The 17528-nt window shown below is 45.1% G+C and overlaps 3 protein-coding genes across 3 annotated transcripts in view; all 3 read right to left on the bottom strand.

Moving 5' to 3' along the window:
• Window positions 1-2596: 2596 nt before the first annotated feature.
• Window positions 2597-4841, bottom strand: LOC117186138 (protein AF-17-like; the record flags this gene model as incomplete). The annotated part of the gene is made up of 3 exons (XM_033386312.1): window positions 2597-3985; window positions 4056-4225; window positions 4300-4841. Coding segments are annotated over 3 exons (1161 nt in total), but the record flags the coding sequence as incomplete, so codon positions are not given.
• A 3128-nt stretch (window positions 4842-7969) lies between these two features.
• On the bottom strand, window positions 7970-10316 carry LOC117186137 (hyphally regulated cell wall protein 1-like; the record flags this gene model as incomplete). Its single annotated transcript, XM_033386311.1, has 3 exons — window positions 7970-9358; window positions 9429-9598; window positions 9673-10316. Coding segments are annotated over 3 exons (1263 nt in total), but the record flags the coding sequence as incomplete, so codon positions are not given.
• A 3136-nt stretch (window positions 10317-13452) lies between these two features.
• LOC108152500 (glypican-4) overlaps window positions 13453-17528 on the bottom strand; it is a 33773-nt gene continuing 29697 nt past the window's right edge. The window contains exons 5-8 of the mRNA XM_017281874.2: window positions 17227-17493; window positions 15156-15778; window positions 14912-15081; window positions 13453-14841 (exon numbers count right to left, since the gene is read on the bottom strand). Of these exons, the coding sequence (XP_017137363.1) occupies window positions 14393-14841; window positions 14912-15081; window positions 15156-15778; window positions 17227-17493 (1509 nt within the window). The 3' untranslated portion in view covers window positions 13453-14392. The remainder of the gene's footprint in view (window positions 14842-14911; window positions 15082-15155; window positions 15779-17226; window positions 17494-17528) is intronic.

Genomic DNA, 17528 nt, shown 5'->3' with positions numbered 1-17528 from the left:
TGACTCCGACGCCGAGGAGCATGTAAGGTCGAAGCTTCTGTCTGTCGTTCCAGGCTCCTGTGCTGGGGGTGTTAGCATTGCTGGGCCTAGGAAATCTCAAAATTCTCATACAGGTCTAGATAACTTTCCCGTTCCCGCACTGATTAACAACTGAACAAACGGCCCTATTTGGCCACGTGGTTTATGCAGCTCGATGAGCATCCAATTCCATGTGTGCGGAAAAAGCGGAAGTGGTACAAGGCACTGGCTGCTCTCAAGCAAGTGCGCCATACTTGAGGGCTAAGGCTGTAACAAAACATTACATTATCGTTTATTAGAAAGAAACGCCAAGAGCTTAAAATGCAATTTTCAGCTAATGAAATAATTATCATGATAAAATAGTGATCAAAATGAATGATAAATATGCAAAGCAGTGTTTGAATTTCCCGCGCCTCACAACTTCTAGTTCATTAGTTTTCTGGAACCACTAAGCCGAGTTGAACCGAACTATGTTATGGTACTGTTAAGTGCCGCTGATTGCGCGCCTAACATTACTTATTTCTGCCACAGAGCCTCTGTGCCACTGTCAACATGTAGTCACCATGTAGTATGTGATGTAATATACAACCAGCGGGTACGCTGTTAGCCGCGGCAAGGGCTGCGACATTACTTTATAACAGTACATATGTGAGCTTATGTTTTATGTAATTTATACAATATATTTTATATACTGTTTGGTTTAGCTGTTCGCAATAGGGACAACTTGATTATTTTTCAATAGAGCCTCGTCTGATATCGAGATTTTTTTTGGTCTCGGTCTCGGGTGGCTTGGAGTTTTATGCTCTCTTACTAGCTGACTGGTGCGAATGACTCTTTATTTTACATTCAGTTTAACAAAAACCTGAGAAAAACATAAAGTTCCGCAAAAGTCGAGACACATCAACAGAAAATCAAAATACATTTTTTCGAAAATATTAAAATGTCTTCATCAGAATCGAGTGAGAAGCAGCCATGCACCAGCTCTGCCGGGCAGGAAGTAGAGGAAAAAGGTGCAGCCAAACCCAATGCTAGCTTTCAATGGACGGAATCAATGGGTCAACGCTTGGATAATCTCCTGAATAGCGTCATTTCTATAAGGACTTCGGTACAACAATTGAAACATACTTTCGATAGAAAAGATATCGAAGAAGATGAAGAATATGAAGAAGATGACTCTGATGAAGAATATGAAGAAGATGAAGCTGATGAAGAATATGAAGAAGCTGAAGCAGATGAAGCTGATGAAGAAGATGAAGCTGATGAAGCTGATGAAGCTGATGAAGCTGATGAAGCTGATGAAGCTGATGAAGCTGATGACGATGACTTCGACTTTAAGGAGAACTTCAAGGTGGACAAGGTGGACGATGCACTTATTGAGGAGCATGAAAAACCTTCGGAGACTGAAGATTTAGATCTTCACAGTAACTAAATCAAGAAACTCTTCTCAATGTAACACATAAAAACACTCGAAAAGCGAAAATGTAACCTTTAAATATCACACTATTAATCGAACAAAGACACTTTTGTGCCGAACAATCAACATTATCCCAACATCATAACACCTGATATTCGGACAAAAAAAGTCTTGCAAAAAACATGCAAACCTCACCAAGAAATGTGTAGCAGCCATTAAAATTAATTTTTAAAAAACTCCAAGACTCGATTCTGGCGCACAGATTCAGGAAATCCCCAGTTCAACCGGACTATCTTGTGGACCGTTAAGTGCGTCTGTTTTTGCGCCTAACAGTACATACGGCATTTCACATGCCAAAGCGCCACTGTTAACATGTAGTTACCATGTAGCATGTTAATCTAAAAGAAAACAAGGCGGTACGCTGTTAGCCGCGGCAAGGGCTGCGACTTGACTTTTATAACCGGTACGGTGCTCCGTCAGTACATATGTGAGCTTGACATTGCTTTTTAACCACAACGCGTTATGTTCTCCCACAATTTTATCGCCAGTAAATTGAAATTCAAGTCTTGTGTTGGAACAGACCTTTAAAGCGGAAGATATTGGAGTACCGATAGGGGAAATTGAGCAGAGGTAATGGCTGGTTAACAGAGTGCGTAGGGTATGTAATATCTGTAAGTGGGTCCGTCCATTATTTGTGGGTTAATATGAAGAAGTACTTCTTCATTCCACTTTTGAAATGAATTTCAAAATGCATCAACATTTAAAATGTCATTCGATGACAAGTAAATAAAAGCTTTCGGAATAGTACTAATCTTTTATTATTATTTTCTTGCTGATCAAGAATATATACACTTTATCGGGTTGCACATCCACTTCCACCATAAACCTAATATATCATTAAAATCTATGAGCATCGGACGTTAAATGCTTGCGAGTCAAGCATCGACTGCGATACCAACTGTGGCGCGAATGTACAAAATATATTGTACAAATTACATAAATCATAAGCTCTCATAGTTATATGAAAGTGCTGACTGAATACTGGGTAGATCCGCAGCCCTTGTCTCGCTTTCCTGTGTCGTCGGCACATCCTTTCCTCTGCCGGCACAATTGATGTTTCTTTTAAAATAGCACATTTTCCAGTTCACATTAAAACTGCATAGATTTTCCATGTTACTTTTTGTATTTTTGTGGTTTCTCTTCTTTTTAATATTCAAAATCAAAAAATTAGAATAAATATTTAGGCTTACGAAGTGTGTTTAGTTAAAATGCGTTTGTTTTCTGGCAAAAGTCTAGGCAACACACACGCAAACAACCCATATAAATACATTTATATAAGGATACATATATTTTGTTAAGGGGTGTCTATGAAAGATACAAATGAGGGGACGGACCCTTTTCTATGGCCATACGATAAGTCGACTAAGGATTAACTCAGGTTAGGGGTCAGTGTTACGGTTGACATTAGTTATTGCTTTCCATTTTCGGGTTAATTGATTTCGCTCTGAGACAGACAGAGGTGTGTGCAGTGCTGTGCTGTGCTGTTCTCTATATGCATAAATATAATACAAATTATAATTGTAGGTGTGTGTGTTTATCGCTTAGGTCTCTAGGGGCTACACAGTTTATAGTTAATTTTTGCTAAACGATCACATTGAACAGGCACTCACTCGCACTCGCACTCGTACTCACATTCATTCACTTGCATTCATTCAACACGTTCACGCGCTCTCTCGCTCTCTCACTCTCTCACTTAGAAAATAGAATTTCGCACTTAGAACTAGGCTGGGGTAGGGGCAGGGGTAGTGGGGCTCTTAGTGAACTATATTGGGGGATCGTTACGTATTCTCTCGCTCCTCCTCTAAATTCTTATCCTCCTAAGCTGGCACGCTTACGCCTACACCTAATCCTATCCCGATTGATTGCATTTTGATTGCTTCCATCAAAAGTTTTTATAAAATTTTGGACTCGCATTTCGTATATAAAGTTGTAGTTCTCCTAATAACGTTTTCTTTTGTTTTTTGTTTCACGGATGAATGACTGAGAGGTGTGGTGTGGGGGCGGGAGGCGGGAGCTCCAGGTTGCGAGGTCGCACATTGATTAATCACAGCAAATCGGCGCAGACGCCACCGAACCACGCCATATAGAGAGGCAGCAAATAGACAACCAGAGCGCGACGTAGCGTCATCTTCTCCGGTGCACTGGACGAGCGAGTGGCGTCGCCATCGGCATTCGAATCGCCGTCGCCATGGCGTCCCTCCAACTCTTCGTCGTCGTCGTCGCCCTCACCATGCTGATCATCGTCGAGATCGTTATGGTCGAAGTGCGTAGGGTGGACCAAGGGGTTCTTCTCGTCCACATTCGGCCGGGATGTGTGTGTGGGAATCTGAGGATGGCCATCCTCGTCGTCATCGTTGTCGGCATCCACCGAGGGTCGGTCCACATCGGGTTTGTGGCTCGGCTCGAAAGGACCCAGGCCGGAGCCCTCGTCATCGTCCTCGTCGTCCTCTGAACCGGAACCCGAACCAGCTCCACTGCCCAAATACGGCTCTTCTGCAGAACAACAAAAAGAAACGAATTAGGAATAAGTGGGCGTGCCCTATTGAATTTTCTGTCGACCTACCCTGTTCACTCCACTCCACGTCCTGACCGTTGTAGGCATTGCGCAGGTGGCTGACGGCGTTCTTCAGGTGGAACAGCTGCGAGGACATCTGAGCCGTTTGCCGGGTGTTGGCCGGGTTGCCACTGAACTCCGGGTTGGAGCCGTGCTCCGTTGTGATCGAGTGCATGTATCTACAGGGGAAATGATGTGTTAAACACGGCTCTGGTAACTCGCGTACTCGTGCTGCTATCTTTTGGTGTCGTACCTATCGATGGTGTGTCCATTCCAGCACAAAACATCCACATCGGAGCTGGCAGCTATGTCCTCATTGCTGCATATGGAGTGCGGCAGATTCGACCAGAACTTCTTGTATTCCTTCACCCGCTGCCGAATGTCCCGCACGATCCTGTCCAGTATCGGTTCGCGTCCGCCGCCTCCGCTCTCGTTCTCATCGTCGTCGTTGTCGTTGCGGTTGTTCTGCTGCTTGCGTCGCTGCTGCTGTTGTTGCTTCCGACGCTGCTGTTGGCGACGGTTGCTGCCACCGCCACCTGCACCGCCACCGCCACCACCACCACCACCGCTGCCACCTCCTCCACCTCTCCGCTCTCGCAGCACAATCGCCTCATCCAATGTGGCGTCTATGTCCAGGGTGTCCGCCTCGGCGGGGCTCTCCACATGGAGTTCCTGGACTGCCTGGAGCTTGGGGTGAACGGAACGCTTGGCTCGTCTCAGAGTGGGTCTGCCGCAGCCCTGGAACACGCGGTTGGTGATGTCTTGGCCAGAGTCCTGCAATGAAAACAGAGAGTTCGAAATTAAATTTCATTAAAATCCCCATTCAAAGGTCACACATTCAGAATCAATTCCATTAACACCCTTTGGAATATAGCCTCTGAATGGCTATTAATAGGTTCTATTGACCTATCCCCCATTCCGCAGATAAGAATTGATTGCCACCAGCTACTCAGTGAGAGCCACTCGAGCGATCAGAGACCTCTGCCTGTCCGACTACTGTCTTATCATCCCCATCTCCTTTCCCTACGTGGGGATACGATACCCATCCATCAGCCACTCGCGGTTTACAGTCTACGGTTGATGTATGTTTTGTTTGGGCCCGCAATGGAAGAGGTTAGGTCGGGTGGGGTCAAGTGGTAAATGCTGGATATCCCGTTCTTCGAGGGCCAAGCCAATCCGCACGAGATTGCAATCATCAAAAGCGGCTTCGGCCAACTTCAAATTAGGCAGCCGCCAGAAACAGAGACAGAGTCGGAGTCGGGGAGGAGGGGAGAGGAGAGGAGAGGAAAATGAATAAGAATTCAAATTAAAATTAAAAACTATTTCGCATTTTGCCAAAATAGCCTTTAACGGGCAACAAAAAGCAACAAACAAATACATACTGCCAAAAGTAAACACATTAAAAGCAAAATGCCGAACAACAACAACAACAACAACAACAATAGGTAACAACAAAAGGCAGCGAAAAATGAAGCGAGAAATGTATAAATTTGAGCAAACGGCCCTATTTGGCCACGTGGTTTATGCAGCTCGATGAGCATCCAATTCCATGTGTGCGGAAAAAGCGGAAGTGGTACAAGGCACTGGCTGCTCTCAAGCAAGTGCGCCATACTTGAGGGCTAAGGCTGTAACAAAACATTACATTATCGTTTATTAGAAAGAAACGCCAAGAGCTTAAAATGCAATTTTCAGCTAATGAAATAATTATCATGATAAAATAATCATAAATAGTGATCAAAATGAATGATAAATATGCAAAGCAGTGTTTGAATTTCCCGCGCCTCACAACTTCTAGTTCATTAGTTTTCTGGAACCACTAAGCCGAGTTGAACCGAACTATGTTATGGTACTGTTAAGTGCCGCTGATTGCGCGCCTAACATTACTTATTTCTGCCACAGAGCCTCTGTGCCACTGTCAACATGTAGTCACCATGTAGTATGTGATGTAATATACAACCAGCGGGTACGCTGTTAGCCGCGGCAAGGGCTGCGACATTACTTTATAACAGTACATATGTGAGCTTATGTTTTATGTAATTTATACAATATATTTTATATACTGTTTGGTTTAGCTGTTCGCAATAGGGACAACTTGATTATTTTTCAAAAGAGCCTCGTCTGATATCGAGATTTTTTTTGGTCTCGGTCTCGGGTGGCTTGGAGTTTTATGCTCTCTTACTAGCTGACTGGTGCGAATGACTCTTTATTTTACATTCAGTTTAACAAAAACCTGAGAAAAACATAAAGTTCCGCAAAAGTCGAGACACATCAACAGAAAATCAAAATACATTTTTTCGAAAATATTAAAATGTCTTCATCAGAATCGAGTGAGAAGCAGCCATGCACCAGCTCTGCCGGGCAGGAAGTAGAGGAAAAAGGTGCAGCCAAACCCAATGCTAGCTTTCAATGGACGGAATCAATGGGTCAACGCTTGGATAATCTCCTGAATAGCGTCATTTCTATAAGGACTTCGGTACAACAATTGAAACATACTTTCGATAGAAAAGATATCGAAGAAGATGAAGAATATGAAGAAGATGACTCTGATGAAGAATATGAAGAAGATGAAGCTGATGAAGAATATGAAGAAGCTGAAGCAGATGAAGCTGATGAAGAAGATGAAGCTGATGAAGCTGATGAAGCTGATGAAGCTGATGAAGCTGATGAAGCTGATGACGATGACTTCGACTTTAAGGAGAACTTCAAGGTGGACAAGGTGGACGATGCACTTATTGAGGAGCATGAAAAACCTTCGGAGACTGAAGATTTAGATCTTCACAGTAACTAAATCAAGAAACTCTTCTCAATGTAACACATAAAAACACTCGAAAAGCGAAAATGTAACCTTTAAATATCACACTATTAATCGAACAAAGACACTTTTGTGCCGAACAATCAACATTAACCCAACATCATAACACCTGATATTCGGACAAAAAAAGTCTTGCAAAAAACATGCAAACCTCACCAAGAAATGTGTAGCAGCCATTAAAATTAATTTTTAAAAAACTCCAAGACTCGATTCTGGCGCACAGATTCAGGAAATCCCCAGTTCAACCGGACTATCTTGTGGACCGTTAAGTGCGTCTGTTTTTGCGCCTAACAGTACATACGGCATTTCACATGCCAAAGCGCCACTGTTAACATGTAGTTACCATGTAGCATGTTAATCTAAAAGAAAACAAGGCGGTACGCTGTTAGCCGCGGCAAGGGCTGCGACTTGACTTTTATAACCGGTACGGTGCTCCGTCAGTACATATGTGAGCTTGACACAACGCGTTATGTTCTCCCACAATTTTATCGCCAGTAAATTGAAATTCAAGTCTTGTGTTGGAACTGACCTTTAAAGCGGAAGATATTGGAGTACCGATAGGGGAAATTGAGCAGAGGTAATGGCTGGTTAACAGAGTGCGTAGGGTATGTAATATCTGTAAGTGGGTCCGTCCATTATTTGTGGGTTAATATGAAGAAGTACTTCTTCATTCCACTTTTGAAATGAATTTCAAAATGCATCAACATTTAAAATGTCATTCGATGACAAGTAAATAAAAGCTTTCTGAATAATACTAATCTTTTATTATTATTTTCTTGCTGATCAAGAATATATACACTTTATCGGGTTGCACATCCACTTCCACCATAAACCTAATATATCATTAAAATCTATGAGCATCGGACGTTAAATGCTTGCGAGTCAAGCATCGACTGCGATACCAACTGTGGCGCGAATGTACAAAATATATTGTACAAATTACATAAATCATAAGCTCTCATAGTTATATGAAAGTGCTGACTGAATACTGGGTAGATCCGCAGCCCTTGTCTCGCTTTCCTGTGTCGTCGGCACATCCTTTCCTCTGCCGGCACAATTGATGTTTCTTTTAAAATAGCACATTTTCCAGTTCACATTAAAACTGCATAGATTTTCCATGTTACTTTTTGTATTTTTGTGGTTTCTCTTCTTTTTAATATTCAAAATCAAAAAATTAGAATAAATATTTAGGCTTACGAAGTGTGTTTAGTTAAAATGCGTTTGTTTTCTGGCAAAAGTCTAGGCAACACACACGCAAACAACCCATATAAATACATTTATATAAGGATACATATATTTTGTTAAGGGGTGTCTATGAAAGATACAAATGAGGGGACGGACCCTTTTCTATGGCCATACGATAAGTCGACTAAGGATTAACTCAGGTTAGGGGTCAGTGTTACGGTTGACATTAGTTATTGCTTTCCATTTTCGGGTTAATTGATTTCGCTCTGAGACAGACAGAGGTGTGTGCAGTGCTGTGCTGTGCTGTTCTCTATATGCATAAATATAATACAAATTATAATTGTAGGTGTGTGTGTTTATCGCTTAGGTCTCTAGGGGCTACACAGTTTATAGTTAATTTTTGCTAAACGATCACATTGAACAGGCACTCACTCGCACTCGCACTCGTACTCACATTCATTCACTTGCATTCATTCAACACGTTCACGCGCTCTCTCGCTCTCTCACTCTCTCACTTAGAAAATAGAATTTCGCACTTAGAACTAGGCTGGGGTAGGGGCAGGGGTAGTGGGGCTCTTAGTGAACTATATTGGGGGATCGTTACGTATTCTCTCGCTCCTCCTCTAAATTCTTATCCTCCTAAGCTGGCACGCTTACGCCTACACCTAATCCTATCCCGATTGATTGCATTTTGATTGCTTCCATCAAAAGTTTTTATAAAATTTTGGACTCGCATTTCGTATATAAAGTTGTAGTTCTCCTAATAACGTTTTCTTTTGTTTTTTGTTTCACGGATGAATGACTGAGAGGTGTGGTGTGGGGGCGGGAGGCGGGAGCTCCAGGTTGCGAGGTCGCACATTGATTAATCACAGCAAATCGGCGCAGACGCCACCGAACCACGCCATATAGAGAGGCAGCAAATAGACAACCAGAGCGCGACGTAGCGTCATCTTCTCCGGTGCACTGGACGAGCGAGTGGCGTCGCCATCGGCATTCGAATCGCCGTCGCCATGGCGTCCCTCCAACTCTTCGTCGTCGTCGTCGCCCTCACCATGCTGATCATCGTCGAGATCGTTATGGTCGAAGTGCGTAGGGTGGACCAAGGGGTTCTTCTCGTCCACATTCGGCCGGGATGTGTGTGTGGGAATCTGAGGATGGCCATCCTCGTCGTCATCGTTGTCGGCATCCACCGAGGGTCGGTCCACATCGGGTTTGTGGCTCGGCTCGAAAGGACCCAGGCCGGAGCCCTCGTCATCGTCCTCGTCGTCCTCTGAACCGGAACCCGAACCAGCTCCACTGCCCAAATACGGCTCTTCTGCAGAACAACAAAAAGAAACGAATTAGGAATAAGTGGGCGTGCCCTATTGAATTTTCTGTCGACCTACCCTGTTCACTCCACTCCACGTCCTGACCGTTGTAGGCATTGCGCAGGTGGCTGACGGCGTTCTTCAGGTGGAACAGCTGCGAGGACATCTGAGCCGTTTGCCGGGTGTTGGCCGGGTTGCCACTGAACTCCGGGTTGGAGCCGTGCTCCGTTGTGATCGAGTGCATGTATCTACAGGGGAAATGATGTGTTAAACACGGCTCTGGTAACTCGCGTACTCGTGCTGCTATCTTTTGGTGTCGTACCTATCGATGGTGTGTCCATTCCAGCACAAAACATCCACATCGGAGCTGGCAGCTATGTCCTCATTGCTGCATATGGAGTGCGGCAGATTCGACCAGAACTTCTTGTATTCCTTCACCCGCTGCCGAATGTCCCGCACGATCCTGTCCAGTATCGGTTCGCGTCCGCCGCCTCCGCTCTCGTTCTCATCGTCGTCGTTGTCGTTGCGGTTGTTCTGCTGCTTGCGTCGCTGCTGCTGTTGTTGCTTCCGACGCTGCTGTTGGCGACGGTTGTTGCCACCGCCACCTGCACCGCCACCGCCACCACCACCACCACCGCTGCCACCTCCTCCTCCTCCTCCGCCTCCAGCTCCACCATTGTTTCCACCATTCTTGCCCACGCCCTGCTCCTGGGACTGCTGTGAGACGGAGCTTTCCTGGGAGCCTGGCTCTGCAGCTCTCCGCTCTCGCAGCACAATCGCCTCATCCAATGTGGCGTCTATGTCCAGGGTGTCCGCCTCGGCGGGGCTCTCCACATGGAGTTCCTGGACTGCCTGGAGCTTGGGGTGAACGGAACGCTTGGCTCGTCTCAGAGTGGGTCTGCCGCAGCCCTGGAACACGCGGTTGGTGATGTCTTGGCCAGAGTCCTGCAATGAAAACAGAGAGTTCGAAATTAAATTTCATTAAAATCCCCATTCAAAGGTCACACATTCAGAATCAATTTCATTAACACCCCTTGGAATATAGCCTCTGAATGGCTATTAATAGGTTCTATTGACCTATCCCCCATTCCGCAGATAAGAATTGATTGCCACCAGCTACTCAGTGAGAGCCACTCGAGCGATCAGAGACCTCTGCCTGTCCGACTACTGTCTTATCATCCCCATCTCCTTCCCCTACGTGGGGATACGATACCCATCCATCAGCCACTCGCGGTTTACAGTCTACGGTTGATGTATGTTTTGTTTGTGCCCGCAATGGAAGAGGTTAGGTCGGGTGGGGTCAAGTGGTAAATGCTGGATATCCCGTTCTTCGAGGGCCAAGCCAATCCGCACGAGATTGCAATCATCAAAAGCGGCTTCGGCCAACTTCAAATTAGGCAGCCGCCAGAAACAGAGACAGAGTCGGAGTCGGGGAGGAGGGGAGAGGAGAGGAGAGGAAAATGAATAAGAATTCAAATTAAAATTAAAAACTATTTCGCATTTTGCCAAAATAGCCTTTAACGGGCAACAAAAAGCAACAAACAAATACATACTGCCAAAAGTAAACACATTAAAAGCAAAATGCCGAACAACAACAACAACAACAACAACAATAGGTAACAACAAAAGGCAGCGAAAAATGAAGCGAGAAATGTATAAATTTGAGCAAACGGCCCTATTTGGCCACGTGGTTTATGCAGCTCGATGAGCATCCAATTCCATGTGTGCGGAAAAAGCGGAAGTGGTACAAGGCACTGGCTGCTCTCAAGCAAGTGCGCCATACTTGAGGGCTAAGGCTGTAACAAAACATTACATTATCGTTTATTAGAAAGAAACGCCAAGAGCTTAAAATGCAATTTTCAGCTAATGAAATAATTATCATGATAAAATAGTGATCAAAATGAATGATAAATATGCAAAGCAGTGTTTGAATTTCCCGCGCCTCACAACTTCTAGTTCATTAGTTTTCTGGAACCACTAAGCCGAGTTGAACCGAACTATGTTATGGTACTGTTAAGTGCCGCTGATTGCGCGCCTAACATTACTTATTTCTGCCACAGAGCCTCTGTGCCACTGTCAACATGTAGTCACCATGTAGTATGTGATGTAATATACAACCAGCGGGTACGCTGTTAGCCGCGGCAAGGGCTGCGACATTACTTTATAACAGTACATATGTGAGCTTATGTTTTATGTAATTTATACAATATATTTTATATACTGTTTGGTTTAGCTGTTCGCAATAGGGACAACTTGATTATTTTTCAAAAGAGCCTCGTCTGATATCGAGATTTTTTTTGGTCTCGGTCTCGGGTGGCTTGGAGTTTTATGCTCTCTTACTAGCTGACTGGTGCGAATGACTCTTTATTTTACATTCAGTTTAACAAAAACCTGAGAAAAACATAAAGTTCCGCAAAAGTCGAGACACATCAACAGAAAATCAAAATACATTTTTTCGAAAATATTAAAATGTCTTCATCAGAATCGAGTGAGAAGCAGCCATGCACCAGCTCTGCCGGGCAGGAAGTAGAGGAAAAAGGTGCAGCCAAACCCAATGCTAGCTTTCAATGGACGGAATCAATGGGTCAACGCTTGGATAATCTCCTGAATAGCGTCATTTCTATAAGGACTTCGGTACAACAATTGAAACATACTTTCGATAGAAAAGATATCGAAGAAGATGAAGAATATGAAGAAGATGACTCTGATGAAGAATATGAAGAAGATGAAGCTGATGAAGAATATGAAGAAGCTGAAGCAGATGAAGCTGATGAAGAAGATGAAGCTGATGAAGCTGATGAAGCTGATGAAGCTGATGAAGCTGATGAAGCTGATGAAGCTGATGAAGCTGATGACGATGACTTCGACTTTAAGGAGAACTTCAAGGTGGACAAGGTGGACGATGCACTTATTGAGGAGCATGAAAAACCTTCGGAGACTGAAGATTTAGATCTTCACAGTAACTAAATCAAGAAACTCTTCTCAATGTAACACATAAAAACACTCGAAAAGCGAAAATGTAACCTTTAAATATCACACTATTAATCGAACAAAGACACTTTTGTGCCGAACAATCAACATTAACCCAACATCATAACACCTGATATTCGGACAAAAAAAGTCTTGCAAAAAACATGCAAACCTCACCAAGAAATGTGTAGCAGCCATTAAAATTAATTTTTAAAAAACTCCAAGACTCGATTCTGGCGCACAGATTCAGGAAATCCCCAGTTCAACCGGACTATCTTGTGGACCGTTAAGTGCGTCTGTTTTTGCGCCTAACAGTACATACGGCATTTCACATGCCAAAGCGCCACTGTTAACATGTAGTTACCATGTAGCATGTTAATCTAAAAGAAAACAAGGCGGTACGCTGTTAGCCGCGGCAAGGGCTGCGACTTGACTTTTATAACCGGTACGGTGCTCCGTCAGTACATATGTGAGCTTGACACAACGCGTTATGTTCTCCCACAATTTTATCGCCAGTAAATTGAAATTCAAGTCTTGTGTTGGAACTGACCTTTAAAGCGGAAGATATTGGAGTACCGATAGGGGAAATTGAGCAGAGGTAATGGCTGGTTAACAGAGTGCGTAGGGTATGTAATATCTGTAAGTGGGTCCGTCCATTATTTGTGGGTTAATATGAAGAAGTACTTCTTCATTCCACTTTTGAAATGAATTTCAAAATGCATCAACATTTAAAATGTCATTCGATGACAAGTAAATAAAAGCTTTCTGAATAATACTAATCTTTTATTATTATTTTCTTGCTGATCAAGAATATATACACTTTATCGGGTTGCACATCCACTTCCACCATAAACCTAATATATCATTAAAATCTATGAGCATCGGACGTTAAATGCTTGCGAGTCAAGCATCGACTGCGATACCAACTGTGGCGCGAATGTACAAAATATATTGTACAAATTACATAAATCATAAGCTCTCATAGTTATATGAAAGTGCTGACTGAATACTGGGTAGATCCGCAGCCCTTGTCTCGCTTTCCTGTGTCGTCGGCACATCCTTTCCTCTGCCGGCACAATTGATGTTTCTTTTAAAATAGCACATTTTCCAGTTCACATTAAAACTGCATAGATTTTCCATGTTACTTTTTGTATTTTTGTGGTTTCTCTTCTTTTTAATATTCAAAATCAAAAAATTAGAATAAATATTTAGGCTTACGAAGTGTGTTTAGTTAAAATGCGTTTGTTTTCTGGCAAAAGTCTAGGCAACACACACGCAAACAACCCATATAAATACATTTATATAAGGATACATATATTTTGTTAAGGGGTGTCTATGAAAGATACAAATGAGGGGACGGACCCTTTTCTATGGCCATACGATAAGTCGACTAAGGATTAACTCAGGTTAGGGGTCAGTGTTACGGTTGACATTAGTTATTGCTTTCCATTTTCGGGTTAATTGATTTCGCTCTGAGACAGACAGAGGTGTGTGCAGTGCTGTGCTGTGCTGTTCTCTATATGCATAAATATAATACAAATTATAATTGTAGGTGTGTGTGTTTATCGCTTAGGTCTCTAGGGGCTACACAGTTTATAGTTAATTTTTGCTAAACGATCACATTGAACAGGCACTCACTCGCACTCGCACTCGTACTCACATTCATTCACTTGCATTCATTCAACACGTTCACGCGCTCTCTCGCTCTCTCACTCTCTCACTTAGAAAATAGAATTTCGCACTTAGAACTAGGCTGGGGTAGGGGCAGGGGTAGTGGGGCTCTTAGTGAACTATATTGGGGGATCGTTACGTATTCTCTCGCTCCTCCTCTAAATTCTTATCCTCCTAAGCTGGCACGCTTACGCCTACACCTAATCCTATCCCGATTGATTGCATTTTGATTGCTTCCATCAAAAGTTTTTATAAAATTTTGGACTCGCATTTCGTATATAAAGTTGTAGTTCTCCTAATAACGTTTTCTTTTGTTTTTTGTTTCACGGATGAATGACTGAGAGGTGTGGTGTGGGGGCGGGAGGCGGGAGCTCCAGGTTGCGAGGTCGCACATTGATTAATCACAGCAAATCGGCGCAGACGCCACCGAACCACGCCATATAGAGAGGCAGCAAATAGACAACCAGAGCGCGACGTAGCGTCATCTTCTCCGGTGCACTGGACGAGCGAGTGGCGTCGCCATCGGCATTCGAATCGCCGTCGCCATGGCGTCCCTCCAACTCTTCGTCGTCGTCGTCGCCCTCACCATGCTGATCATCGTCGAGATCGTTATGGTCGAAGTGCGTAGGGTGGACCAAGGGGTTCTTCTCGTCCACATTCGGCCGGGATGTGTGTGTGGGAATCTGAGGATGGCCATCCTCGTCGTCATCGTTGTCGGCATCCACCGAGGGTCGGTCCACATCGGGTTTGTGGCTCGGCTCGAAAGGACCCAGGCCGGAGCCCTCGTCATCGTCCTCGTCGTCCTCTGAACCGGAACCCGAACCAGCTCCACTGCCCAAATACGGCTCTTCTGCAGAACAACAAAAAGAAACGAATTAGGAATAAGTGGGCGTGCCCTATTGAATTTTCTGTCGACCTACCCTGTTCACTCCACTCCACGTCCTGACCGTTGTAGGCATTGCGCAGGTGGCTGACGGCGTTCTTCAGGTGGAACAGCTGCGAGGACATCTGAGCCGTTTGCCGGGTGTTGGCCGGGTTGCCACTGAACTCCGGGTTGGAGCCGTGCTCCGTTGTGATCGAGTGCATGTATCTACAGGGGAAATGATGTGTTAAACACGGCTCTGGTAACTCGCGTACTCGTGCTGCTATCTTTTGGTGTCGTACCTATCGATGGTGTGTCCATTCCAGCACAAAACATCCACATCGGAGCTGGCAGCTATGTCCTCATTGCTGCATATGGAGTGCGGCAGATTCGACCAGAACTTCTTGTATTCCTTCACCCGCTGCCGAATGTCCCGCACGATCCTGTCCAGTATCGGTTCGCGTCCGCCGCCTCCGCTCTCGTTCTCATCGTCGTCGTTGTCGTTGCGGTTGTTCTGCTGCTTGCGTCGCTGCTGCTGTTGTTGCTTCCGACGCTGCTGTTGGCGACGGTTGTTGCCACCGCCACCTGCACCGCCACCGCCACCACCACCACCACCGCTGCCACCTCCTCCTCCTCCTCCGCCTCCAGCTCCACCATTGTTTCCACCATTCTTGCCCACGCCCTGCTCCTGGGACTGCTGTGAGACGGAGCTTTCCTGGGAGCCTGGCTCTGCAGCTCTCCGCTCTCGCAGCACAATCGCCTCATCCAATGTGGCGTCTATGTCCAGGGTGTCCGCCTCGGCGGGGCTCTCCACATGGAGTTCCTGGACTGCCTGGAGCTTGGGGTGAACGGAACGCTTGGCTCGTCTCAGAGTGGGTCTGCCGCAGCCCTGGAACACGCGGTTGGTGATGTCTTGGCCAGAGTCCTGCAATGAAAACAGAGAGTTCGAAATTAAATTTCATTAAAATCCCCATTCAAAGGTCACACATTCAGAATCAATTTCATTAACACCCCTTGGAATATAGCCTCTGAATGGCTATTAATAGGTTCTATTGACCTATCCCCCATTCCGCAGATAAGAATTGATTGCCACCAGCTACTCAGTGAGAGCCACTCGAGCGATCAGAGACCTCTGCCTGTCCGACTACTGTCTTATCATCCCCATCTCCTTCCCCTACGTGGGGATACGATACCCATCCATCAGCCACTCGCGGTTTACAGTCTACGGTTGATGTATGTTTTGTTTGTGCCCGCAATGGAAGAGGTTAGGTCGGGTGGGGTCAAGTGGTAAATGCTGGATATCCCGTTCTTCGAGGGCCAAGCCAATCCGCACGAGATTGCAATCATCAAAAGCGGCTTCGGCCAACTTCAAATTAGGCAGCCGCCAGAAACAGAGACAGAGTCGGAGTCGGGGAGGAGGGGAGAGGAGAGGAAAATGAATAAGAATTCAAATTAAAATTAAAAACTATTTCGCATTTTGCCAAAATAGCCTTTAACGGGCAACAAAAAGCAACAAACAAATACATACTGCCAAAAGTAAACACATTAAAAGCAAAATGCCGAACAACAACAACAACAACAACAACAACAATAGGTAACAACAAAAGGCAGCGAAGAATGAAGCGAGAAATGTATAAATTTGATATGGAAATATAAATTAAATTCATATGCGAGCCAAATGTTGTCCAAATAAATCAAATCGCTCAAATGGCACACAAAACAAACAGGAAAGCACATCATCTGGCCAGAAGACCTCGGAGGGCGGGCTAAAATATATATACATATATCAGTGATCAGAATTCAATAAGTTATGGCCATTCATCTGCGAACTATTCTTCTGAATTCTGTGTAAATGTCATGGCACACAGCCTCATGTGGCAGCCAGAAGGAGTCGCTTTCCAGCCCACTGAGTATCTCGATCGGGGGATAGTTTTGTCGACTAGATCGGAAGGAGGAGACTCTCAGGAGTCCGGGAAACATCTGTAGTGGTGCCCAGCGATCACACCTTCCCATCTGCGTACCAATCTTGGTATCTCCATGACCTCTACCTCTAAACGCGATCCCAGAGTGCGAGTGTATGTTTAATGAGGCAACAAATTCATTTTAGAATACTCGTTTGTATATTTCATTTGCCCCGAAACTCAATTGCTGCCGTCTCTCACGGGTTTCCCCCCGGTTGGGGTCTCGTCCATAAACCAATCCGCGACCATGACAGTTTTATGCGAGCATAATTTAAAATCCCACTACGCAGAGTCTTAAAGAGTCAACCGGCAGCTGCTGTGGCCGAAAACGAGTTGCAAATTGCCATTCATTGGCTTATGCTAATGCCGCCTGCCAGAGATGTACGCCAGAACAGGGCGGAGCAGAACCCACCTGGAAGTTCATGATGGCCTCGGATATCTTGATGTTCAGGGGCTCCACGACCATGACGATGTTGAAGGAGCCGAGGAGACGCTCGGCCACCTTGTCCATGGCCAGGGCGAAGTTCTCCCACTCGCCGTCGAACTCGTGCTGGTAGTGGAGGCAGCCCTTTATCACGTTCACGCAGTAGTTGGTGCAGGGCTTTTCCGTGTATCCCTTGCAGGCGCCGCAGTGTTGCATCTTGGTCAACGCGCCCGTGCAGTCGGCATTGAGGCGGATCTAGGGGACGAAAGGGGGAGAGAGGGAGAGATATT

This window comes from Drosophila miranda, chromosome XR, assembly GCF_003369915.1.
Source record: "Drosophila miranda strain MSH22 chromosome XR, D.miranda_PacBio2.1, whole genome shotgun sequence".
Lineage (NCBI taxonomy): Eukaryota > Metazoa > Arthropoda > Insecta > Diptera > Drosophilidae > Drosophila > Drosophila miranda.
The sequence above is the reverse complement of the archived record's forward strand: the minus strand, read 5'-3'. Positions and strand labels throughout refer to the sequence as shown.